The following is a 26,438-nucleotide window of genomic DNA, read 5'->3' on the forward strand; positions in this document are numbered from 1 at the left end:
TGCCACTGCAAGGAACACAGGTACAGTAAGTCCTCAACTTACAACACTTCGCTTAGGGACCGTTCGAAGTTTCAATGGCCCTTAGGACCATTTTTCACCCAACTGTTGCAGCATCCCCACAGTCATTCGGTCAAAATTCCTCTGCTTGGCCACTGACTCCTATTTATGATGGTTGTAGCGTCATCAGATCCCCTTTTGCAACCTTCTGACAAGCCAAGTCAATGGGGAAGCTAGATTCACTTAGCCACTGGGTTACTAGTTCGAGAACTGCAGGGATTCACTGAAACGTCTGGAAACATCGTAAAGCGGGAACCGAAAGTCACTGAACAAATTTCTCACTTAGCAAACCTACATTTTTTTTTGCTCCGTTGGGGTCTTAGCCGAGAACTTTCCCCCAGAGACAATGAAGACGAAGCTCTCTTTATCTCCCAGACCCCAGATTTTATTCGCCAAACATTTCAACCCCCCCACCCCCACCCCAATTCTTTGGAGACCAAGAGAAGGAAAGAAGAAATGGATAACAGCAGGTCAGAGGAGAAACGACCCAGAGTCCAAGGAGCCACTTCTTGATTAAGGCCATGGACGACATCCATCTGAGAGTCCCGTTTCCCATGGAGAAAACCTTTTTTTAAAACAAAAACAGGTATCAGCCAACTTGGACATCGGAACATCCGTCTTGCAGACAACAAATCAAAACACACAACGGCAGTTTCCATGGACTGCTCTGTTTTCAAAGACGGTGGGTGGGGAAGTAACTCTGTATTTACTCAGGTGAGTGCAGAGGTGAGTGGCTTTAAAAATGCATGCCTATGACCTGTATGTCTATAGACAAGTAGTCCTCGACTTACAACAGTCTGTTTAGTGACCGTTCAAAGTTGCGACGGCACTGGGGAAAAAAATGACTTACGACCGGTTTCACTCTTGCGACCGTTGCAGCATCGTGATCAAAATTCAGATGTTTGGCGACTGGTTCGTATCTATGACGGTTGCGGTGTCCCGGGGGGGTGAGTGGGGGTTGGGACGTGATCCCCTTTGCGACCATCTGATGAGCAAAGTCAATGGGGAAGCCAGGTTCATTTAGTGACCGTATTAACGAACTTAACTGCAGCGATTCGCTTCATAACAACGTCAAGAAAGGTCATAACGTGGGGGAGAAAACTCACTCGACCGCTTGACTCACTTAGCAACATAAATTCTGGGGCCACTTGCGGTCGTAAGTCGAGAACTACCTGTCGCAGACCTCAGGAGTAAGATTGTGTTGCTTGTGCGACTTCCTCAGAAGAGTCACTTTGGTGGGCCAACCCTTTCACTCCTTCCACTTCACCTCCATTTTTGCTCTCTGTTCTCTTGCTTTGCACAATCATCCTATCTAGAGAGAGAAAGAGAGAGAAAAATAAACAACAACTCTGAACTGAGTTCAACCTGATTTTGTTCCTTTTCTGGAGGGGAACAGGAAGTGCTGGTGTCGGAAAAGATCTGGATAAATTAGAGTGCTTTTTTTTTTTTTCCAGAAAAATCAAGCCTGAGAGGGGGAAAAAAAGGAAGCTGGCTGGAGCAAAAAGCTACATTTCCTTTGGAAAGCAAATTCTTTTACTTCCTTTGTAAACAACAAGGCTAGAAGCTCGGCTCTTCTTGAGGAAAAGAATTCCGCTCGTCAAAATGTCTTTTGTGCAACGATTCTTGGCTGGGTCCTTGCGATTGGATCGGGATGGGTGGGGAAGACACCATCATCCCAAGCTTTGGTCACGACGGGGCTACAACCTCCCCTTTCAGTGCTCAAAAGTTTAGCATCGTGAAGATGGCGGACAGCACAAGTCAACAGGGAGAACCTCCCAAGATCCACCACGAGGAGAAGACCTCCCTTTCCCAGAGGCAGAGAAGAAAACACGGTCGCTGCTGCTCATCCCAGCTGAGGGGCACGGTAGCGTTGAGGACCATCCTGAGCTCCAACATCTGGCGGGCTTACTAGAGGCTGTCGTATCTCCTCAGTGTCTCTTCCAGCTTCTGGCTGACTCTCTGGTAGAAGACGATCTGCTCCCTGATGTAAGACTGCATCATCTTTTTGAAATCCAAGATGCGCCTCTCGTGGAAGTGATTCATTTCGGCCTGCAGGGCAAAACCAACCACTCGGCAACGCTTCCGGATCCCGTCTGCCTCCTCCTGGTCCATTTTCCCTTCGTCGCTCATCCGCTGGCTCTCCTTCACTTTGGCAAACGCACCTGTGGGTGGAAAGCAAAAAGACAGCTCACTGAGATTATAAAGCCCTCCGGAGATCGGACTGACCAACGTTGAGTTGGGCAAGCGAGAGGAAAGAATTTTCCAGAATGAAGAGAACTGTGTTAGTCAGAATAACAGAGTTGGGAGGGACCTTGAGGTCTCCTACTCCAACCCCCTGCTCACGCAGGAGACCCTCTACCATTTCACACAAACGATTGTCCAATCTCTTCTTAAAAACCTCCAGGAATGGAGCAGCCACAACTTCTGGAGGCAAATTGTTTCATTGACTGGCTGTTCTAACATCAAGGAAGTCTACGATGGCCAAGAGTTAAAGAGAAGTTCTGTAAGCATCTCTTGATTGTCTATTCGAGTCAAAGGCCTTGGATTTCCTGAGCTCACTTCAAAAGCTAGGCGTGAATTTTTGGTAATGAAGTGAGTTGTAGCTCACAAATTGGCTTGATGGAAAATGTGCAATGAGACTTCTGATTTGTGGTCTCTGCGGAAGACCTGAGTTTTATTCAGGAGCTGGAAGAGTATCTGTTTATAATTCATCATCACCATCTTCATCCACCTTATTTCATTCTATCACACCAAAGAATTTGGGGAAACGGGCAAGATGTCCTGCTCCCCCATTTCTCCATGTCTGCCCACATGGCAATCATGATTGTCTAAGGCAGAGGTCTTCAAACTTGGCAGCTTTAAGACTTCTGGACTTGAAGAGTTGAAGTCCGCAAGTCTTAAAGCTGCCAAGTTTGAAGACCTCTGGTTTAAGGAGATGCTCAGTCAACCAGGTCACGATTGTCCCAAAGATGCTTTTCCAAAAGGCAATTGGACTTTCTTGGTTGTTGTTTTTTTTCCCCTTAAAAACATTTCGCTTTTCATCCAAGAAGTTTCTGAGACTCAAAGAAGCTTCTTGGATCAGAAGCAAACCATTTTCAAGGGGAAAAAAACCCCAGTTGTCTTTTGAAAATCATCTTTGGGACATCCGTGATTGTCTTTATTTTCGTCAACCCAAGTTTGCCATTTGAGTCCCTGGGTGAACCCATCCATGGTGTCATGTACAACATGCCAGCTACATCTCGACCCGGCCAATCGTGGATTGTTCCCTGAACTATGGCTTCTCCTGAGCTGCAACCCTTGTCTTGCTGATGTTCTCGCAAATTCAGGAGTTATGCAACGGGGCCTCCATTGCTACCTCTGCTTGCATGCCTCAGGGCCTGCAAACATTTGCCCTCCCCCCGCCCCCCCCCCCGGTGATTCAGACTTTTGGGAGAAAAAAATACATCAGTCTGGGCCAACTTCACCTTGAATCGACAGGTGTGGCTTTGGCATTGTGTATGAATCACCAGGGAGATAAACCATGCCAGCCAAACTACCTTGTCCCCAGATTCCCCTTATGGAATTTGCTGCTCAGGGACAGGTAGCAAATTCTGTCACACCTGTTGAACTTTCAAATCATTCTGCTATCGTTCATAGATATTTAAGCCTCAGGGAGCATCGGCTGCACGCACAATAGTTTTTGATAGTTTACAATAGCTTTCTAATGCCTTAGTAAGGCCACACTTGGAATCCTGCATCCAGTTTTGGTCACCATGGTGTAAAAAAAGACGTTGAGACTCTAGAAAGAATGCAGAGAAGAGCAACCAAGAGGATTAGGGAACTGGAGGCTCAAACATATGAAGAATGGTTGCAGGAACTGGGTATGTCTAGTTTGATGAAAAGAAGAATCAGGGGAGACATGATAGCAGTCTTCCAATATCTCAGGGGCTGCCACAAAGAAGAGGGGGTCAAGCTATTCTCCAAAGCACCTGAAGGCAGGACAAGAAGCAACGGGTGGAAACTAATCAAGGGGAGAAGCAACTTGGAATTAAGGTGACCAAAACTGGATGCAGGATTCCAAGTGTGGCCTTACCAAGGCCTTATAAAGTGGTATTAACACTTCACGTGGTCTTGATTCTCTCCCTGTTGATGCAGCCTAGAACTGTGTTGGCTTTTTTGGCAGCTGCTGCACACGGCTGGCTCCTATTTAAATGATCGTCCACTCCAAGATCCCTCTCACAGTTACTGCTATTGAGCGAGGTACCACCTATTCTGTACTTGTGCATTTTGTTTTTCTTGCCTAAATGTAGAACCTTACTTTTTTCACTGTTGAATTTCATTTTGTTAAATAGTGCCCAATGTTCAAGTCTGTCAAGATCCTTCTGGATCTTAAGCCTATCTTCTGGAGTGTTGGCTGTTCCTGCCAGCTTGGTGTCATCTGGAAATTTGATCAGTTCCCCATCTATCCCCTCGTCCAAGTGATTGATGAAGATGCAACTGTAAAAGATTTCAGCATAAGTGCTGTATGGATGCTGTTAAGGAATTGTAACTTGGACACACGCATGAATGCTGCCTCTGTTAATATTAGTTTTCTGCTGATGTCCGGGACTTGAGCCATTGAGATAAGACACTTGTGCGACATGGCACAGAAAAACGTGCAACTCTGCACAGTGGCCCTTTGTGTGTTTTGAACTGGGAAGCCTTTTAAATATTAATCCTGGCCGTCCGAGCTTCTCTTGGCCACCCGGCTAAGGTCAAGACGGATGGTTGCCTATTACAGACATTAAATGAGGCACGCAGGGAAGTGTCTTACAAAAACCTTGGGCCTGATCTACAAAGTTATAGGTCCCGATCAGTGGTGGGATTCAAGTAATTTAACAACCGGTTCTCTGCCCTATTGATTTCTTCCAACAACCAGTTTGCCTAACTGCTCAGAAAGTTAACAACCGGTTCTCCTGAAGTGGTGAGAACTGGCTGAATCCCATCACTGGTTCCGATCCAATCCCCAAATTTCTAACGAGCGAGCGTAAGGGGAGAGGAAGCAAGTTGTTTTCCACCTAGTAGAAAAATAAGAGAGGCATTTCCAACTGAATTACCCGCTGATCTGCATAACTATTGCAGACGCCTAGACGAGGAAGGAGCCTGAAAGATTTCTCTTATTGCAATGGAAATGTAATTCAGATTTATTACAGTCCTATAGAAGAACGGAAGGAACGCAGTCTTTTAACACCCTTTTTTTTAAACTCCAGAATAATTCTGCAGAGATTAGGCTGGGATGGGGAAAAGGGGATAGGTCTTGCCTCTCCTACCCCCGAGTTGTCAATACACACCTAATAAAACTGTCTGTTTAATGGAATCCTATTGAATGGACACCGGAAGCAGGGGGGCATGCTGGCTGGGGAATTCTGGGAGTTGAAGTCCGTCTGTCTTCCAAGTTGCTAAAGTTGAGAAATGCTGGTCTACCAAACAGGTAGTTCTCAACTTACAACCACCAACCGGGAGCAGAATTTCCATGGCTAAGCAAGGCAAGGGAGTCACACCCAATTTTATGACACTTTCACCAGGACTGAGTTAAATCACTGCAGTTATTAAGCCAATCATGCAGTCATTAAGTGAATTGACATTCCCCCCCCCGACTTTGCTTGTCAGAGGTCGGCAGGGAAGGTCACCCATGGGGAGGGAGGTGTCACATGACTTAGAGATGCTGCAACCATTGTAAATACATGCTGGTTGCCAAGCAGATTTTGACGTGGCCGGAGGGGTGCTGCAATGGTCGGAAGTGCGAGGACCAGTCATACATCTTTTTTTTTTTTACAGTGCCGCTGTAACTTTGAACGGTCACTAAACAAATGGCTATAAATCGAGGACTATTTGTATTCTGCAGTTCCGATGTTATATCATGGTCTGTTTGCAAAGCCCTGTCTTAGCATTTGCAAGAACATAAATCCACAAATTATTAAGAATGCTCCTGAGCAGGTGCATATATGTGTGTGTGTGTACACACACACACACACATATACATACATATTAAGTGTTTTTTCTGTCGAAGCACCTGGTCTACCCCAATATAGGAGGGAGCCTCCTGCTTCCCTTTTGCCTTTCAGCTCCAATCCAGGAGCCCTCAGGCAGTCGCTATCATGACAATCTCTCCCCTGGCTCAGTTGATAAAGGGAGGAGAACTTGTGACTCAGAAGTTAATACAACTGCCTAATATGCAGGCAGCCCAAGTTTGAATCCAAGTAAGGGTCTGGCTAGCTGATGAGAGCTAAATAGCTTGAAATAGATCTACACTAGTCTCCCTTTATTTCTTTATCAGCGAAATATAAATTTGATACATACATACATGTATGTATGTATGTATGTATGTATGTATGTATATACATATATACATATATATAAAGTGTTTTTCTATTGAAGCACCTGGACTACCCCAATATGGGAAGGAGCATACTGCTTCCCTTTCTCCTTTCAGCTCCAATCCAGGAGCCCTCAAGCAGTCGCATTCACGACAAACCATTTTATACCAAATTTATATATATATATATTTTCCTGTTCCAAGCCTTCTTTATCCTGGAGAAAACGATTTGCAAAAAACCTGGCGAGGATTGCTCCCTGTGGCTCTCCAAAGATCCAGGGTTTTTCCACTGGAAAGGAATTCACTCCATCCCTGCAACCTGCAAGGTTTTTTTTTTTTTTTGCAGCCAAGATAATCCTTCCGCTTCCCTCCGGGCTCCAAGTGTGAATTTAAGAAAATGGACATCCCTGAAGCCACCCAATCAAAGCCGATCAGAGTTCTCCTACCTAGCCCTTCCGAGATGTATTAAGAGCACAGCTCTATCTTTAGAGACAGCTTTAATCTCTGGAGCTTGTTCCTCTAACCTCCGGCTAAAGTCAGTGTTTGCCTTCAGCCGGTTCGACCTGCCCAGCCAGACAAGCTCTCCTACTTCCTGGTTGGAGAACTTCTGTCCAGGAGGCTTTCAGCCAAAGCTAAAAGACCTTTTCAGCTAAAAGTCCATGGGCAAAGCTAACCTTGTAAGCCATCCACGCAGGTGCCCAGCCTCAAAACTTGTGGGTTTTTTCCAAAAGAGGACACGCCAGCTTCTTCTGCATTGCCATTCTGAGGTTCCTCCTGGCCTTCAGGTTGACAGGACTCTGCCCTTCTGCAGCGGCACTACAGAAGTACCCCCCTCCTCTCTCAGTGCAGATACCCCTAGCGAGATGGATCAGGGGTGTCTGGGGACCCTCTGCCTCTCTTCTGCTCTCTCTTCAGGGAACGCCATCCTCTCCTGAAGAGGTTCCCTGGCAGAGATGTGGCTTCCTTTGAAGGCTGTTTGGCCTGAGCAGGACCTCGACTTCACCTCCCAGGTTGCTCAGTTTTCTGCTTCCAAAGGGATTCTGTCTTGCCTTATGGCTGAGTGGAGGAACTGTATAGACTGTCTGCCTGTCTATCATCTATCTACTATCATCTAACTGTCATCTATTTATCTCTCTATATCTATATCTATCATCTATCTAGTATCTATCTATTTATCCATCTCTATCTATTATTTATCATCTCATCTATCTATCTATCATCTATCCATCCATCCACCATCTATCCATCCATCCATCTATTGATCATGTCTGTCTGTCTGTCTGTCTGTCTGTCTGTCTGTCTGTCTGTCTATCTATCTATCTATCTATCTAGTATCTATCATCTACTATCTATCATCTATTTATCTATATCTATATTTCTCCATCCATCCATCCATCCATCCATCCATCATCTATCATCTATCATCTATCATCTATCATCTATCATCTATCATCTATCATCTAGCTATCTATCATCTATCCATCCATCCATCCATCCATCCATTCATCCATCTATCATCTATCCATCCATCCATCTATTGATCCTATCTATCTATCTATCTATCTATCTATCTATCTATCTATCTATCTATCTATCTATCATCTATCCATCCATCCATCCATCCATCCATCCATCCACCCACCCAGCCACCTACCTACCTACTAGTATCTATCTAATCTCTATCTTTCTTCATGTGATCACTATTTGTGACTTCCCAACAGCTTCCAACAAGCAACATGAATGGGGGATGCTAGATTCGTTAAGGGTGACTCACTTAACAACTGCAGCAATTCACTTAATAACCATGGCAAAACAGATCATAAAGTCAGGCCTGGCTCACATATCAACTGCTTTGCTTAGCCAAGGAAATACTACTCTCAACTGTGGTCGTAAGTCGATGGCTACCTCTCCTCCTATCTCCTCCTATTCAGCTGCTCACTGCTTACCCACAGGCCCATCTCCCTTACTTGCCCCTACTCGTCTTCCACAGTAGCTTCTTGAACACATGGGATCTCTCCTCCTCCTCCTCCTCCTGTGGGAACCATTTGCTTCTCTTTCTTACACACAGACACAAAACACGTCAATTCTAATTAATTTTTCTAATTTATTTGATTTATATGCCGCCCTTCTCCGAAGACTCAGGGCGGCTTACAATGTGCTCAGCAATAGCCTTCATCCTTTTGTATATTTATACAAAGTCAGCTTATTGCCCCCACAAACTGGGTCCTCATTTCACCTACCTTAGAAAGGATGGAAGGCTGAGTCAACCTTGAGCCTTGGCGAGATTCGAACCTGCAGTAATTGCAGGCAGCTGGTCTTAAGCAGCTTAATAACAGGGTGCCTCAAACCCTTGTACTACCAAGGCTCTTGGTAGTACAAGGGTTTGTCCTCTGAGCCCTTGGAATGTGTCTGCAAACCTTCTGCGGCCTCCCAACAGGTGAGGCAAGACCAGCGATGCCCCCAGTTATCCAAAGACAAGACGGCTGCATGCCATCGCATCCTTCAGAGGCCCCCAACGTTCTCTCTCCTGGTTTACCTGGATCAGTTTATCTTTGCAGCAGGCCCACTTCCTGCTTTAACTTTAAAAGGAAAACAGGTGGAGCACACCTGGGAGGTATTGCAGAGAAGTGGCGTGATCTCCTGGCAACCGGTTTGTGAGATCAGCGTCTTCTTTTCCTGCTTGGGCCACCCCTCCTTCCTTCCCCTCTCTTCCAACCAGGAAAAGCCAAGGTTTGTTTCCTAGAGATATTGTAATGATGGATTTCTTCAGGCCGTCTAGTGATGGCTGTGTAAACAGGGCGTCTTATCTCTGTCTGCTCTTTTCTTAATCATATATTGAGGAAGTTGGCCTCCCACTAATGTAGGAATTAGATCAATCCAGTGGTCCCTAACTTTATTTGGGGGTGGGCCAGACTTGTGGACTTCAACTCCCAGAATTCCTCAGCCAGCAAAGCTTTGCTGGCTGAGGAATTCTGGGAGTTGAAGTCCACAAGTTTTAAAGTTGCCAAGGTTGGAGACCCCTGGACTAGAAGACCTCGAGGCTGCTTCCAACTCTGCTACTCTGACTTCAACTCCCAGAATTCCCCAGAAGCTGCTGTCCTAACCCTGAGCGCTGTGATTTGCAATTGCAAAAGGAGAGACACTCCGCCCGCTGCCATTTGCATCCCTTTCGCTCCTTGCCCTCTCCTGGGGGGCTGAAACGTTTGCTCCGGCCTTTTGGGAAGCCTCAAAAGGACTTTCCATGGGATGAAAGGCGAAGAGGCTGCAAGATGAGCCAACAATCCTGGCTCCAGCCTGCCTTCAAACCAGGAAAGAAGCCAACCAACCAACCTCTCTGCCTGCCTATCCCCAAGGGGCATCCCGCTTAAGACAGGTTCTGCCACATTGTTATCTCGGTCCTTCGGGGCCAAAAGAGAAGGACTTACCTTTCTGAAGATGGATGATGTCTGGGAAGTTGGAGAGGAGTCCCTGGTACAAGGAAAGGCTGTCCAACATGAGGAACAAGTCGTTTTTGGGCTGCTCTGCAAACATCTCCCCCACCATCTCGTAGGTCTTGCCCGTGTGGGAGATGGCGTTGTTGAGGGCATCAAAGCTGTAAGGTGGGTCCATCTGGAAGGCCTGGCTGACGGCTTGGAAAGCGTTGCCCAGTTTTTGGAACTCTTTACGGAAGCCCCCGGCGTGCTTCCTGGCCAGCTCAGAAGCTACGCTGGTCAACTGCAGAACGCTGTCGTCCATCTTCTTGCTGAAGGCCTTGAAGGTGTCCACTCGGTCCTCCACATCCTGCAGGTCTTGGTGCTCGGTTGGGATCTGGAGGGTCAGGAGGAAGCTAGCCCCCACCATCTCGTCCTTCTCCGCCCGGCGTTTCCCCATCTTCCACTGCTTGTTGTCCCCGCAGTTGAGGAAGTGTTGGAAGCCCTCGTACTGGGAGAGCGCTGGGTGGCTGGTCATGTGGTCCATCCACAAGATCAGCCTCCGTTTGCGCTTCTCGATGAAGTCCTCCCCGAAGCGCCCCGTGGCTTGCTTCTCCGGCAGGTGGGGCACCGAGATGACGGTGAACTTGTGCAACAGGCGGTTGTACAGCCAGTCAAAGTGTTTGTAGCGCCGGTACACCGGCGAATTACCGTTGCTGGGCGTCAGGCGGTAGGAGATGTAGCTCTTGATGCCTTTGAACTTGGTCTGTTTGGTGGGCTCTTCCACAGAGCAGAGGAAAGGGTGTGGGCTGGCTCTCCACTGTGGACCTTTCGAGCCCATGTCTATGTAGTAGGCCTCTGAGATCTTGCCCATCATGGGCACGTCTCCCAAAACGAAGGCCTCCACTCCAGAGCGGACAAAGCTGGAGAAACGGTTGAGGTTCCGACTCACCACGCTGCCTCTCTTGGAAGACCCGATGCTGTCCTGCCTCTCCAGAGACGGCTTGGCCCGACCGCCGACATTGTTGGGGTGAGGCGCGTAGGGCCTGGGACAGGACAGGCTTGGCGAGGGGTGCCCGTTGGTCCCTGCCCCGCTCCTGGGTTCCTCCACCACCGTGCTTTCATCGTCCCAATCATCCCAGTCATCGTCATCATCTTCAAAGCTGCCCTGGTGGGGAATGCTGGGGACGGACGAGGGGACGTAGAAGGAGGAGCCGTTTCCAGGAGAACCAGCGGGACTGTTGGTATAAGTGGAGGAGGACCTGGAGCGAAGGATCTCCACGTAAGAGGCGGGGAACAGGCCTGTCTCCCCTCGAGAGTTGGTGCCTTGCAGCCATCCATCCAGGGACTTCTCGTTGAAAAGCATCAACTCTTCATTCTCACGGATGCTGATTTCTTCCTTGTTCTCACTCTGGAAATCGTAGAGCGCTCGAGCCCGGATTGCCATGGGGGTGTCCGGTGAGGCGGCCGGGTCTCTGCCCCCAACCCCCCCTGGGTGCTGTTGAAAAGGGGGCCGTCCCCAGGAAGCTAGCAAGGCCTGCAGCAGACTCGGCAACGGCTCGAAACAAAGAGCAGAAGAAGACTATGTCCAAAGAACAAAAACATCTGGTGCTTTTACAGAAGAAGATTTAAGACGGGCAGTTGCTTGCTTTCCCAATCAGCGGAGGGAGGTTAAGAATGGGGCAAAGCAAAGAGCATTTTCCTCGGGGTCACAGACCTCAGGCAGGGACCAGGAAAAGCAGAAAAGGCTCATTACTGTAGCCGTATCAAAGCAGCCCATAGGGTATCCGTCAATGTCGGGTCTCTCTTGGAAGACTGAAATTATAAGTCAGAATTAAGCATCTTGATCCGAAGATATTCGGTCTGTGCGTTCTAAATCTGTTTGGTCTACAATTAAGAAAAACCAGGTTTTCTTTTTCTTTTTTAACAATAAAGAGAAATACAGGGCAATTCAGGATTCCTCAGCCTTTCAACCCAAGCCTCTCTGGAAGGGGAAAAACCAGGAAGAGAAGTCCCCGTTCTTATAAACCAGAAATGTTTTGCAAGGCTGAATAATAATCCCCGTTGGATCAGATTGGAAGCCCACCAGGCTCCCGAAGGGTGGAGGAAAAATGTGAAAAAGCTACAAATCAACTCCTCTCCATCCAGAGGTCACGCCTCAGTCCACACACACAACAAAGTCCACGTGAATCTGTTGCTGTCTCTTTCACCAAAAACAAACCCCTTGTTTTTTGGCCACAAAAAAAAAAAAAGGAAGAGAGAGGTGGGGGGAAGAAAAGAAAAACAGGCCCCTAAATAGAAAGTTTTACCTCTTTGCAGGATCTGAAACTTTGGGGGCAAGGAAGAAGCAGAACCTCCAAAGCAAGCAGAGAGTTCACCCACCAAGGTGTCCTCCTCCCAACCCACCGAAGCGCTTTCTGCAAACCGATTCAGATCCACCAGCCAAGCGTAAAATCCCTCGGGGCGCTCCGAAGATGTCTCTTTTGTTGCTCGCTCTCTCGCACTCTCTCCCTAGTCGATTTCCAGCGGTTCAGAAACCAGGACAGCGTTCAAAAACAGATCGCCAACAGGGTAGATTTAGAAGAGAGAGAGAGAGAGAAATCAGAAATTCCGAGGAAGGACGCGGGTCGCTGCCCGGAGACTGGATTTGCGTGCGCCCGTTTGACTTGGCACCAAAGCCCCGGGAAAGCCGATTGCGCGAGGAAGAGGAGGAGGAAGAGGGTGGAAGCCCAGGAGAGGAAGAAGGGACACCCATCCACTGCAGAGCTTGGAGAAGTCAGGAAGAAAGTTTGCAGGACTGGCAGGGAGACAAAGTTGGGGGAGGGGGAGGGCGGCGGAGACCCCTTTTTTTTGGAGAGGCGCGCGGGGCCGACGGGTGTCCGGGCAGGCAGTCCAACCGGTTCCACCGCAGGCGCTTCCAAGGGACAGGGCGCTGGCGGAGTCCCCTCCTCTGGTGGCGCCGGGCGGCCGAGGCGCCTTACGCGATCCGGGTGCCCCTCGAGCGCAGCCAAACGGTTCTCCTGCAGAGGAACGCGCGGCCACCTCGCTGGGGCGCAATGCCCGTCCGCCTCTCCGCGGGGCTGGCAAAGGGGAGGGGGGTTCCTCCGTGCGCCCCGCTGGCAGCGGCAGCAGCCGGGTCTCTCCGGGGGTGGGGGGCGCAGTTGGCCTCGTTGGGTCCCCCCCCGTCCTTCCGTAGGGTAGCGAGACCACAAGGCTCGGTTGCCTCCGCGCTCCTGGGCGCCGCTCACCCGCCGGGCTGTTCCATGACGCACGGGCGCAGCTGCTGCAGCCGCGAACTTTTGCCAAAGGCGCCGGGCGCAAAGCGACCCGCGGACGCAGCAGGCGGGCGGGCCAACCTGCGGCCGCCCTCTATTGGCAGCCGCCGCGGAGGGCGCCGCCTTGACGCTCCGGCTCGGCCCTGGCACGGGACTCGGGAGGCGGCCGGCGCTTCCAGCCCTCGTTGGGTGGGGGGGTTTCTCTCCCTCCCTCTCTCTCCGCGGAGGAAGCTTCACCGGATTGTTTTGACTGCGCGCGCGGATGGCGGGGTGGGTGCGAAGCCGAGGACGGCGGCTGAATTGCAACTCTTGGAAATCCTGGGGAGTGCTTAGCGGTGCTCTCTGCACTTGGTGATTTGCTTGCAGACGTTTCATGAGCCCCCTAGTTCAGAGAGTATCAGGAGGACCCCCCCCCGTCGTCCTCTTCCTCCCCTCTCCTTCCCTCTGCAAAGCCCACTCCCTCTTAGCACACTGATGATATATTACCTGGTTGGGTCATGGAACGTCTGCAAGTAAATAAACAAGTTCAGAGGACACCACAATCCTCCTCCTCCATTCCCTAGTAGCATTGATGATGTTCCCTAGTTGGGTCACGAAACGCCTGCAAGCAAAGCTCAGAGGACACCACAGTTCTCCTCTTCCTCCTCCTCCTCCTCCTCCTCCTGCCCCCTAAACCCCGAGTTCAGAGGACACCACAATCCTCCTCCTCCTCCCCCATTCCCTAGTAGCATTGATGATGTTCCCTAGTTGGGTCACAAAATGCCTGCAAGCAAATAACCCAAGCTCAGAGGACCCCATAGTTCAACCCAGAGCCAGACCGATGCTCTTCTGCCAGGTATAACATGATGACTTGCAAGCAAGGAGTTTTAGAGGGGCTCTCTGAGTTGGGGTGATCGAGAGAGGCTTCCTATTGGGTCACGAGATGCCTCCAAGCCAACCAGCCCCCTACACAAACTGCTCCTCTCTTTTGGGGAGCCTGGCACCAAGGGGGATAGCTTGGCCTCACAAGGTGGAGTCCTGCTCCATCGGAAAGCCTCCAGGGTTGTGCAGTTGCCACCTGCCCTATCCTGGCCTGAGCCAGGTTGCTCAGCCTCGCAGGTGCCAGGATGCATCCCGCGGCTTGGGCATCCATCCCAATCTTTCCCCTCTGGGGATTGACGTTGGCCGTCCCAACCCGCTCAGTCTCCAATGAAGTTTGGACGGCGTGCAAAGGTCTCCGAAAATGACCACCATGGTTGAAAACCAAAAGTCCTTTATGGCTTTGCTGCATCAAAGCAGGCAATCAAAGCATCTATCTCAGGATTGGTGCAACGTGGCTGCTTTAAGAGGGCTGGACTTCAACTCCCAGAATTCCTCAGCAAGCCAAACCAAGCCAGGAAAGCAAAACCAAGCTGGCTGGGGAGTTCTGGGAGTTGAAGTCCAGCCCTCTTAAAGCAGCCAAGTTGCACCAACACTAGTTAAAAAAAAAATGGAAAGTTTGGATTGCAAACCACATTTCAGGGTGGTTAGGCGCCCCTCCCGCCCCCCCCCCAACCTAGAGGGCGAAGATGCTGGATAGAAGGGGAGGGGCAAACTCTAGTTTAGCCCCGCCTCTTGATCCGCGCATGCCTCCAAACGCGGCTTGCAGCGAAGCCAGCTGGACGTTCCATTTAAAGCTGCGCGCATGCGCCGCTTGCACGTTCCAAGCGGAGGGAGGGAGGGAGGTGGAGAAGGCGAAGAGGAAGAGGCGGAGCGGCCCTTCCGAAGGCCCTTCCGGAAGACCCGCCCCTCGCACTGTGACGCAATCGCGGAAGGGGCGGGGCAGGGCGCGCTTCCGTTGGCCGCGCTCTCGGGAAGGCGAGTTCGCGGGTTCGAATCCCGCCTGGCGGCGAGCGAAGCTGGGTTGGGTAAGCGTTGAGATGCAGAGACGACCTCCGGGCGGGGTCTTTTCTCCAGGCCATCAGTCCTTCTTTCCCTCCCTGGTCCTCGTCCCCGGATTGGGAGAGTGAAAGGGATGTTCATTTAAAAACAAAAAAATCAGTCCCCTGGGCATGTGCAGAGTGCATTCAAGCCGACCTCTGAGGTGGGGGTGGGAGTGGGAAATCTCCTCTTCCCTCCCTCTTTGGATTCCTCTCTCTTCTTCCTACCCCTGCAAGGAAAGGTTGGACTACAGTTCCCATCCTGGCTGGGGATGATGGGTGTTGCAGCACCAGCCCTCTGGTGGGAGGTGGATCAAGCTGGCGGGGCCTACAGCATCCCTCCAGGATGGGGTGGCTGGGCATCAAACTTGGGGCAAGAGCCTGATTTTATAACCTCTTTGGCCGTGGCTGTTGAGCGAGACGTTGCAGTCGTTAAGTGAATCACACGGTCATTAAATGAGTCTGACTTTCCCCCCCTCCCCCCGCCATTGACTTTTGCTGGTCGGAGGCTGGCTGGCTGGCTGGCTCTGGGATGCTGCAAACCCTTGTAAATACATTCCGGTTGCCGAGCAACCCAAATTTTGATCACATGATCCTGGGGAACCTTATAATGACGGTTGTAAGTACGAGGAGCAACTTTTTTTCAGGGTCACTTGTGGAACAGCCACTAAACAAATGGTTGTAAGTAGAGGACTATCCCGGATTGATGGGGTCTCCAGCCTCGATAACTTTTTTTTTTTTTTAATTTGATTTATATGCCGCCCTTCTCCGGAGACTCAGGGCGGCTTACAATGCATTAAGCAATAGCCTTCATACTTTTGTATATTTATACAAAGTCAGCTTATTGCCCCCATAATCTAGGTCCTCATTTCACCTACCTTAGAAAGGATGGAAGGCTGAGTCAACCTTGAGCCTGGCGAGATTCGAACTTACAGTAATTGCAGACAGCTGGTGTTAATCACAATGCTATCAGTCTGCTGAGCCACCAGAACTTTAAGGCTTCGTGGACTTCAACGTCCAGAATTCCCTAGAAAGCATGGCTGGCTGGGGAATTCTGGGAGTTGAAGTCCACAACTGTTAAAGTGGCCAAAGGTTGGAGACCCCGGACAAGGAGTCAACTCGGGAAGCAAAGCACATGTGGATGCTGAATGGCCCCTCCTTGGCTGGGGAATAAATAGAAGGAAAGGGGAATGGTGGTCGTAGGAGACAACCGTTCGTATTTCTGAAGATTTTGGCCCTGTGGGACTGCTTGCCAGAACTTAATTTGCAGCCTTTGGGGCGGGGAGTTCACAGCCGGACAATTATCGCAAGGAGTTGATAAGGTCTGTTGCAGCATTTAACTCCTTGAAGGACTATCGCTTGGACTTTTCGGTGGGTGACTGCCATTAATTCACAAGAGGAAAATAAAAGGAGTTTTTCGTGGCCAGGAGTCTGTTTCTTGCTTCTGCTAAGGCTGGGCCAGAACAGGGTCAAGCTATTTTCCAAATCTCCCGAAGGCCAGGTAAGGAATAATGGATGGAAAGTGACCAAGAAGAGATTCAACCTAGAAATAAGGAGGAATTTCCTGACAGTGAGAACAATCAACCCATGGAACAGAAATTGCCTTCAGAAGTTGTGGGAGCTTCATCACTGGAAGCTTTCAAGAAGAGACTGGACTGCCATCTGTCAGAAATGGCATAGAGTCTCCTGCTTGGGTGGGGGGTTGGACTAGATGACCTACAAGGTCCCTTCCAACTCTATTAATCTGTTATATTCCTTCCTCCATCCAGGCTGCCCCAGAGGAAGAATGGAGGAGCTGAGCCAGGCTCTGGCCTGCAACTTTGTCGTCTCGCAGGACCTGAACAGCCCCGCAGCTCCACACCCGCGCCTGGCCCAGTACAAGCCCAAGTACAGCTCCCTGGAGCAGGGCGAGAGACGCCGGCGGCTGCTGGAGTTTCAGAAGACGTAAGAGAGGCCCCCACCCCCGGCATTAAAGCCAGCAAGTCTCTTGTCCTGCCCCACTGCGGGGTGAGGAGGGCCTTCGAACGGCTCCTCTGGAGAATCAGAGATTTTTTTTTCCTGCATGGTTTGGAGCAGAGAGCACCCCACTTAGTTGCTATTTCTTTCCTTTTAAAAATGTAGTTATTTTTATTATATATTTATTATGGCTGCTCCAGAAAATCTCAGAGGTGCTTATAGTATCCAGGTAGCCGATTAAAAACAGTTTAAGCAAAAATTTATAAAGGGCAACTCAGACTAAAAGGAACCATAGCAATAAAAACATGATGTTTGAACTTCCTTCCTTCCTTCCTTCCCACTATACTCCCTCCCATTTTCCCCTTCCTTCCTTCCTTCCTTCCTTCCTTCCTTCCTTCCTTCCCACTGTTCTCCCTCCCATTTCCCCTTCCTTCCTTCCTTCCTTCCTTCCTTCCTTCCTTCCTTCCTTTCATTCTTCCTTCTCACTATCCTCCCTCCATTTTCCTTTCCTCCTTGTTTTCTCCCTTCCTTCCTCCTCACTATCCTCAAATTTTCCGTCCTTTCCTCTTCCTTCCTTCCTCCTCCTCCCTCCCTCCTTCCATTTTCCTTCCCTCCCTGTTTTCCTCTTTCCTTCCTTCCCTCCTTCTCTCTTTTTGGAGATCCATCACAACGTCAAACAGTCTTTAAGCGATCCGTCCTTAAACAAAGACTTCCTACATTCAAGAAAATTAATCCCATTTTTCTTCCCTTTCTGACCCTTTCTGCAGAACTTCTAAATGTTGAGCTCACCTCATTACTGTTTCTTTGAGGTGTTTCTTCCCCTGTAGGGTTAAACTTGATTTTAGGTTTTTTTTTTTTTCCTCTCTCTCTTTCTCTCTCTCTGTCAAGTAAGCGGCTGGACTATATAAATCATGCCAGAAGGCTGGCGGAGGATGATTGGACCTACACAGAGGAGGAGGAGGAGGAGGAGAAGAAGAGAGAGACGGAAAAGGAGGGAGAGACAGCCAAGGCTGATGGAGATCATGAAGACATGGAACTAGACATGGTGAAAAAGCTACCCAGGCGATATGCCAACCAGGTAAGCAGGAGAAAACGGGGGTCAGTTCTCCTTATTTTTTTCATTATTGTCATTTTATTTGTTAGTGGTCCAGCCCTCTGAAGAAGGATCTAAGTAACAGGTTGTTGCAAGAGATAGGTGTTTTCAATATTTCTCTCGTTGATGGATTTTCATCAAAGTCATTGACGCCTCCAAAAAGTTCAGCTTCCCTAGAAAACTTAGGAAATAGAAGTTGGGTTTTTACATCGGCATCATTTAGGAGCTGAAGGTGGAATAAGGAATCAGGCTGTCCTGATTTTATGGTGGGTTTTTAAAATTTGAAATTGGTTTTAAATTGAAATGTTTTAAATTATGAGCCAAACTTATTTAATTATTTTAAATCTATTTTAACTTTTGTGTACAAATGTTTTACTTTGGCTGTTCACCGCCCTGAGTCCGAAAGGAGAAGGGTGGTATAGAAATCTGATAAAATCAATCAATCAATCAAAATGGTCTCAAAATGTAAAGCTGACAGAGGTGTGAAACAGCAGGCAGGGTGGCCCAACTAAGAGAGTTTTAAAAAATTAACAAATTTGTTTCTAGTTGTTACAGTTTTTTCTTCCCTTTAAAGTAACACATGCATTGAATCTTTTTTTTAAAACAAACTAAACAAAACAGCAAAAACAAAGAAATGGGAAAGGAGTACTTCTTCATACATAAAATAAACTTTACCTTAGAGCAAAAAGTGGAAAGTCTTAATTTTTGGATGTAATCATATTTTCACATCCAGTTACTTTTTATCTTGGATTGATACAATAAAACAGTTTTTTTTTTTTTTAAGGAGGGGGGTGGGAACCGTCCATTATTTTCCATATGCCTTACAAGAATACTTTGGCAACTTTGTGTTACATTATTCTTCAAACTTTAAAATAATGATAAGATCCAGCAGGGAAAGAGAAACATTGGTGTTCAAACATTTTCTCTGTCTGTATAAACGCAGTCATGAAAATAAATAATACTCAACTTGTGAAAATCATGCAGTTTTTTCCCACTCTAAATTCCTTCCTGCCTAAAGATTTTTAAATGATTTTCAGATACTCTAAATTAAAAAAAAAAAAAAAGCTACCAGGGTTCCAGAATCCCCTTTTCAAAAATAGTTCATGGAAGAACAAAAGACCCAAAATTATTTATAATTTTCCTTCCTGTTTTTATTTCTATTGATCAGATAGGTAATCAAAGTTCTAAACAAAATTACTCTCCCGGAAAACAGAGATGGGGTTCTCCTTAGCCACTTTCCACCTATCCTAAAAAGGACCTTCTATTTTAGAAAAAAATTCCTAGAGAGTTGATTTCCTGTTGTTAATTTTTTTTATACATATATGCATGTTTTTATTCAAAGTTTTAACAACAGTAGTAAGAAGTAAGACAAACTAAAGTAGAACGGGAAAGAAAGGGAGAAATAAAAGAAAAAGTTAAAGATACAAAAAAGAAAAAAAAGGAAAGAAAATAAAAGTAGAAAAAGAAGAAAATATAAAAAAAATATGTAAAGAACTGGCTTCTGAACATCTTCAGAACATTTTAACTGCTCTCTCTAAAGTTGCATCGACTCTCTTCTTTCTATAACCTATCCTGCCTTCTCATCAAAACTATAAAACTATCTTCTCATCATTCTTATCACCCATCTCCTCCCACTTATGACTGTATAACTGTAACCTTGTTGGTGGTATCCTTACGATTTATATTGACTGTTTCCTAGTATGATTTGATTGCTTATTTGTACCCTATGCCTATCATTAAGTGTTGTACCTTATGATTCTTGACGAATTTTCTTTTTATGTACACTGAGAGCTTATGCACCAAAGACAAATTCCTTGTGTGTCCAATCACACTTGGCCAATAAAGAATTCTAATCTAATATAATCTATAAATCACAAATTCATTTTTTTCCTAATGGGCTTCCAGTCACTGATAAATGTAGATATTGTCGTTCCTCTGATCAGTTTAGCCATTTTTGCAGGTCCCGTCACCTTCACTATGGTATTGTTAATTATTTTGATGGCTAAGTGGCTCAGCAAGGCCATCCTTATCAGTCCCCAGAAAATTATCTACCCAGGCAACCAAACCTCCTCATTAAACCCAAGGAGACTCTATTGCAAATGTGGTTTCCTTTATTTATTTATTTTACAGAGGCTGCCCAAGCCTGAATTTTTTTTCCTGTCTATTCATTTCATCTTCTTACTTCTTAATAACTCACTAAGCTTTATGTTTTGCAAGGTGAAAAACAAGATGAGAAAAAGGCATCTAAGAGTTACAAAGAAAACCGTGTCTGTGGAGATTCTCAGTCCTCCAGATCAGGGGTCTCCAACCTTGGCAACTTTAAGACTTGTGGCTTTGCTTTCCTGGCTGAGGAATTCTGGGAGTTGAAGTCCACAAGTCTGAAAGTTGCCAAGGTTGGAGACCCCTGCTCCAGATCATAATTGTCCCAAAGGTGCTTTTTCAAGAGGCAACTGAGCTTTCTTTGTTTTTCTTGGAAGACGTTTCGCTTCTCATCCAAGAAGCTTCTTCAGTTCTGAAGAAGTTCTTCAGTTCTTCTGAACTTCAAGGAGCTTTGAACTTCCCAGCACAAGCCAGGGTGGGGTTTTAACTCACAGTAGGATCCGTTGAAAAATTAAACTTTGGCAGCCTATCTAATGTTAGGGTGGTGAAAGCTAGTTTGATCTTTGGGAGAAAAGAGGAGCAGATGGGGATATTCAACTCTATGCGTCCTGATGATGACAGTCCAAGAAGGAGTTTGAGGGAGGTCTACCTTCTGGGAGTCTCTTCAATAGCCAACTTCTGAGTTGATTCAAGTTGTTGGCCCAGGGATGTTAACTCAGGAGTTGGGTTGGCTGAATCCTGTGGCAGGCAGATGTCATGGGAAATGAGAATCTGTTGTATAATGCATCATTGGTTGGGGGGGTTTCAGATCTTGGAGACCTCAGGGGAGAACTGAAAATCTTGGGCATTCACAGCAAGCACTCAAAAAACTGACCTTCAACTTGGCGTTTCTTCATTGGGGTCAGATGGTTCCTTTTCTCGTTCTGGATCTTTGGTGGGTTTTCTCAAGGCGGTTGAACTGTCTGCTTTCTCTTCTCTGCAGCTGATGCTCTCTGAGTGGCTGATCGATGTCCCCCCAGATCTGGATCTGGAGTGGCTCTTCGTGGTGTGTCCAATAGGGAAGAGAGCGCTTGTCGTGGCCTCCAGGGTAAGAAACCAGGTGGAGAGCCAACCTGGCATTGCGGTTGAGGGTTGGACGGTCAGTGGGAAACTCAGATTCATGTTCAGTCTTGGCCATGGAGGCTTTGTGGATAGCTCTGGGCTGGTCCCTCTCAGCCTTAACCTGCTTCTTCAGATTGTTATGGGGAAGAAGACGAGAGCAGTGGGTACATCAATTTGTGCTTCTATGTGAAGAAGCAGGAGGCCATCCTCCTCTTCCCCTTCTCTTCTTAGTCCTCCTCCTCCTCCTCTTCTTCCTTCTTTCTCCTCCTTTCCCCTTTCTTTCTTCCTTTTCCTCCTATTCTCTTCCTCCTTCCTTTCCCCATCTTTTTTCCTTCTCCTTCTTTCTCCTCTTCCCCTTCTTTCTTCCTTTTCCTCCTATTCTCTTCCTCCTTCCTTTCCCCATCTTTTTTCCTTCTCCTTCTTTCTCCTCTTCCCCTTCTTTCTTCCTTTTCCTCATCTTCTCCTCCCTCTTCCTTTCCCATTCTTCTTCCTTCCTTCTTCTCCTCCTTCTTTTCCCCTTCTTCCTTCCTTCCCCTCCTCATCCTTTCTCCTCCTCCTCTTTTTCCCTTCTCCTTCTTCCTTTTCCTCCTGTTCTCCTCCTCTTCCTCCTTCCTTTCCCTGTCTTTCTTCCTTCTCCTCCTTCTTTCTCCTCCTTTCCCCTTTCTTTCTTCCTTTTCCTCTTCTCCTCCTTCTTCCTTTCCCTTTCTTCTTCCTTTTGCCTCCACCTCCTCTTTTTTCCTTTCTTCCTCCCTTCCTTCTCCTCCTCCTCTTCGTCCTCCCAAGCTTAAGACAAGATGCCCAGGTCAAATGAATGCTTTGCCCTGGAAAAAAAACCCATATTCTCATTTCTCTCTCTCGCTTCACACACTTCTAGGGCAACACGGCAGCGTACACCAAAAGCGGTTTCTGCGTCAATCGGTTCCCGTCTCTTTTGCCTGGTGGGAACCGGCTTAATTCAGCAACAGGGAAAGGTGAGTTTTCCAGTTCTTTTCTCCTCATGACCATCATTGTCGTTCTTGGCAAGGACAAAATCAAAAATTTTGCACAACCTCCCTGATTTACAACACAGCCAGAACTTAACACAAGGACTAATCCCGGTGGGTGTCACTTACAGAATACACCATCTTGGATTGCATCTACAACGAGGTCCAGCAGACGTACTACATCCTTGACGTGATGTGTTGGCGGGGACACCCTGTTTATGACTGCCAGGTAACTATGGCCGACCACTCACACCCCTAGGTCAACGAGAGATGCCTCGGAGGTTCCTCCTAAACCTGGTTAGTGTTAGGCTTCATTTGGTAGTTTGTGAGTTAGGACGCAGGGGGGGCTCCTAGGATTCAATTGCTTGGGTGAACCGCAGAGAGAAGGTTAAATCTGTGTTGCTTGAACCTGTAATGCAGAGGTCTTCAAACTTGGCAGCTTTAAGACTTGTGGACTTCAACTCCCAGAATTCTCCAGCCAGCTATGCTTGATTTAAATAGTTCTCTCCTTCTTCCTCAACATTTTTGGTTCCCCCTAACTTCAGAATTACAGCCTTCCCTTGTGGTGGTTCTTCCTTTTTTCTTGCTAGGGTTTGGAAAGCCCAGGAAAATCCATTGATTTATATATATATAAATATATATATATATATATAAGGCCTGGTTTAAGCATGCTTGATGGGCTGGGTTGCAATTGCCATGTAAGCCTTAAACCATGGCTTATAAACCTGTGTGAGTTTGTGACAATATGCTTGGCCTAATAGAGAAGGCTCCAGCCTTGTCAACTTGCAGGCTTCAACTCATGGCTGGCTGGGGAATTCTGGAAGTTGAAGTCCACAAGTCTTAAAAATGGCCGATGTCTGACATGCTGGCTGGAGAATTCTGGGAGTTGAAGTCCACAAGTGTTAAAGCTGCCAAGTTTGAAGACCTCTGCTGTAATGGGATATGCAGATGACATTGGGGAAGGAAGGAAAGAGCCTTTCACACCTCTTGGTCCCCTTTTCTTCCCTTCCTTCTCCAGACAGATTTCAGATTCTACTGGCTACATTCCAAAATGGAAGAGGAGATGGACTTGTCGGAGAAAAGCCGACTTAACCCAGTGAGTCATTTTTTTTAAATTTTATTTTGACCAAATATTTTCACAGCCCTCTTTTTTGACTCGTGCAGTATACAGGTCCTCCATGGAAGGCAGGTTGGTAGCCATGGTTTTTTCCGCAGTTCTAATGATCCTCTGAAGTCGGTGTCTGTCTTGTTGGGTTGCAGAACCAAACCAGACAGTTATAGAGGTGCAGATGACAGACTCAATAATTCCTCTGTAGAACTGTTATCAGCAGCTCCTTGGGCAGTTTGAGCTTCCTGAGTTGGCGCAGAAAGAACATTCTTTGTTGGGCTTTTTTGATGACGTTTTTGATGTTAGGTGTCCATTTTACCACATTTTTAAAAATTTTGATTTGGCTTGGTTTATGTAGTGTTGGCAGGGGAATTCTGCGAGTCGAAGTACCCCCCCCCCTCCACTTTCAAGTTGCGGTGATTCAAGTGGCCTACCTCATACTCGCCGAGTTGTTTGGAGGTAGACTGCCTCTAAGCCTGGAGGCTCCATTTCCCACTCATCTATCAAACAAAGCAGAGGGTTTACATACGTGTGTGTGCTGACTTCTTCGGCCTCTTTCTCAGTATAGGTTTGTGGGCCTCAAGAGCTACTCCTGCAATTCAGCCAGCCTGTGTGAGGTTCTGGCGATGACCTTCCCCTTCGAGGTGAGTTGGCCTTGTTCACATGAACGCATCTCAGTTTTTATTTATTTATTTATTTATTATTCGAATTTCTATACCGCCCTTCTCCTTTCGGACTCAGGGCGGTGAACAGCCAAAATAAAAACATTTATACATAAATACGATTTTAACGTCCTCCATTAAATGCTTTCACACCAGGCTGGGTCTGCAAGGGAGAGGTTCTCCTGCTGGGTTCCCCAACAAAGGGGCCCCCAAAACAGCACCTTCCAGATACCAGCACCCTCATCACATACATACAGACCGGGGTGAAATGCTCCCGGTTCGGACTGGATCGCCTGATCCAGTAGCGATGGAGGCAGGTGGTTCGGAGAACCGGTAGCAAAAAATCCCTGCCCCCCCCCCCCCCCCATTTGCCCAGCTGAGCCGTGCAATCATCAGAGGCTTTTTTTTTTATTTTTAAAAGCATTTTTTCTACAACCTCTTTGGCCGAAAAAATGCTTTTAAAAGTAAAAAAAAAAAAAAAAAGCCTCTGATGATCACATGGCTCAGCTGGGATCATCAGAGGCTTTTTTTTAAAAAAAAAGAAAGCCTCTGCCGATCAGGCAAATCAGCTGGGATCGTCAGAGGCTTTTAAAAGCATTTTTTTTTTACAACCTCTTCAGCCAAAGAGGTTGTAGAAAAAATGGTTTTAAAAGAAAAGAAAGGAAAAAAAGTTGGCCACGCCCACTCAGTCACGCCCACAGAACCGGTAGTCAGAAATTTTACATTTCACCCCTGATACAGACCCCGCACAAACAATTCACTCACTTATGTGGATATTCAGTATTTGCCTCCAGAAGTTGTGGGTGCTCCATCCCTGGAGGTTTTTTAAAGAAGAGACTGGACAGCCATTTGTCCGGAGTGGTTTAGGGTCTCGGGGTTGGACTAGAAGACCTCCAAGGTCCCTTCCAATTCTTTTTGTTATTCTGAATTCTGCTTAAGCAAAGTCACTCTGACCGTATAGGCTTCTCAAAGCGTAGAGCTCCCCCTGCTGGGCTTTTGGTGCAAACACAGCTCCCCTGGTGGAGACAGCCAGCCACCCCCAAAACTACTAGAAGTTCCTCCTTTTGAGGCGAATGGTGATCCCAGGGCTCTGAGATGCTGCAACCGTCTTAAATGCGGGTTGCCAAGCACCCGAATTCTGATCCCGTGGCTTTGGGGATTCTGCGACGGTCGTAAATGCGAGGACTGGTCATAAATTGCTTCTCTTTCCAGTCGTGTTCTTGCTCCGAACGGTCATAAGTTGAGAACTATTTTGATGTGTTATCATCAAAATTCTTAATCGGGAGCTTCCAATCACGTCGTTTCGGTCGCCATCTTGACTTTTTTGCCCTCTTCCCCATGGACGCCCGCGCCTTCTCCTGAACCCGGCCCAGCTGTTTTCATCCCGTTTCTCCTTGCAGGTAGACGGGATCCTTTTCTATCACAAGCAAGCGCACTACAACCCCGGCAGCACGCCGTTAGTCGGTTGGCTGCGCCCTTACATGGTCTCTGACATCTTGGGCATCGTGGTGCCCAGCTGCCCGCTCACCTCCAAGCCCGGCTACGCGGGGCAGCAGCTGCAGCAAATCATTGAGCACAAGAGGAATAAAAACCAGCAGCCGGGAGAGGCTGACGATCCCCCCTCGCAAGACGGGCGTTACGAACTGGAGCATTTGTCCACTCCTCCAGTGGAAGCATCTCAGCCCCTCTCACCCAGCGGGGAGTGCCAGATGGACAACTGACCGGAGATCAGAAAGTGGTCGAGAAGATTCTCTGTCAACCCAGATAGGAACCCCCATAATATATATATATATTACAAACTATTCTAAAAATACGACTTCCAGGTATATTAGTAAAAAAAGAAGCAGACATACTGCGAACTCCGGAACATAAGATTTTAAAATTTTAAAAGAATTAAAATTTTATTTTACTAAGCTTAGTAAGATAAGATTTTAATTCTTTTAAAATCTTAAGTTCCGGAGTTCGCAGTATCTCTGCTTCTTTATTATATATACTTCGCAGAGATACTGCGAACTCCGGAACTATATATATATATATATATATACACACACACACACACACACACACACACACACACACATCTTCAACATTTGGGTGGAAAAAACACGCCTTTAACGCGCGATATTTTCGTTCAGAGGGTTTTGGGCTTTGGTCCCGCGTTAAGAGAGGCTGCCGTTTGCCCAGCTCGTCCTTAAATGAGAGTCAAATCCATCCATGCCAACCTCTTGAGTTTCTGAATGAATTGGGAGATGAGCTGGTTCGAACCCGGGTTCAAATTCTCACAGGTCACACACACACACACACCTTGGATTGCCGGGTGTTTTGTCACAAGCCATCAAGGCCATTGGCCTTCACCAGTACCGGATTCCAAGTTTGAAAGAGAGAGGTGAAGTTTTAAAAAAAACCCACACACATAAAAAGACACGGATTGTGCCATGTGCACTGCAGGGAAGTTAGTTTT

At 47.4% G+C, this 26,438-nt stretch overlaps 2 protein-coding genes across 3 annotated transcripts; one reads left to right on the forward strand and one right to left on the reverse strand.

Annotated features, from left to right (window-relative positions):
* Nucleotides 1-477: 477 nt before the first annotated feature.
* Nucleotides 478-12,719, reverse strand: SNX33 (sorting nexin 33). 2 transcript variants are annotated; one of them, XM_070953653.1, is made up of 3 exons: nucleotides 9,817-12,719; nucleotides 1,967-2,219; nucleotides 478-1,369 (listed from the first exon to the last, which is right to left on the reverse strand). In XM_070953653.1, coding segments are annotated over exons 1-3 (1,686 nt in total). In that variant the 5' UTR covers nucleotides 11,249-12,719; the 3' UTR covers nucleotides 478-1,368. The 2 variants fall into 2 exon arrangements, with proteins under 2 accessions (XP_070809754.1, XP_070809753.1); XM_070953652.1 differs by having other exon boundaries at nucleotides 478-2,219.
* Nucleotides 12,720-14,883: 2,164 nt separating this feature from the next.
* On the forward strand, nucleotides 14,884-25,837 carry SNUPN (snurportin 1). The gene is made up of 9 exons (XM_070953586.1): nucleotides 14,884-14,962; nucleotides 16,744-16,918; nucleotides 17,819-18,008; nucleotides 21,106-21,210; nucleotides 22,099-22,195; nucleotides 22,339-22,436; nucleotides 23,226-23,303; nucleotides 23,879-23,959; nucleotides 25,378-25,837. The coding sequence occupies exons 2-9, from the start codon at nucleotides 16,761-16,763 to the stop codon at nucleotides 25,696-25,698; spliced, it is 1,128 nt and encodes a 375-aa protein (XP_070809687.1). The 5' UTR covers nucleotides 14,884-14,962; nucleotides 16,744-16,760; the 3' UTR covers nucleotides 25,699-25,837.
* Nucleotides 25,838-26,438: the final 601 nt, after the last annotated feature.

Source organism: Pituophis catenifer, unplaced genomic scaffold (assembly GCF_029215685.1).
Source record: "Pituophis catenifer annectens isolate HBS135680 unplaced genomic scaffold, rPitCat1.0.hap2 SCAF_14, whole genome shotgun sequence".
In the NCBI taxonomy this organism is placed as follows: domain Eukaryota; kingdom Metazoa; phylum Chordata; class Lepidosauria; order Squamata; family Colubridae; genus Pituophis; species Pituophis catenifer.

What these genes read in the sequence shown, in the direction of transcription:
- SNX33 (XM_070953653.1), bottom strand. Translation starts at nt 11,248, where the DNA reads ATGGCAATCCGGGCTCGAGCGCTCTACGATTTCCAGAGTGAGAACAAG. An exon ending in CATCATCCATCTTCAGAAAG is followed by an intron (nt 2,220 to 9,816) that starts GTAAGTCCTTCT and finishes TTCCACCCACAG; the next exon opens with GTGCGTTTGCCAAAGTGAAG.
- SNUPN (XM_070953586.1), top strand. Translation starts at nt 16,761, where the DNA reads ATGGAGGAGCTGAGCCAGGCTCTGGCCTGCAACTTTGTCGTCTCGCAG. An exon ending in CGCTTGTCGTGGCCTCCAGG is followed by an intron (nt 21,211 to 22,098) that starts GTAAGAAACCAG and finishes ACACACTTCTAG; the next exon opens with GGCAACACGGCAGCGTACAC. An exon ending in AGAAAAGCCGACTTAACCCA is followed by an intron (nt 23,304 to 23,878) that starts GTGAGTCATTTT and finishes CCTCTTTCTCAG; the next exon opens with TATAGGTTTGTGGGCCTCAA.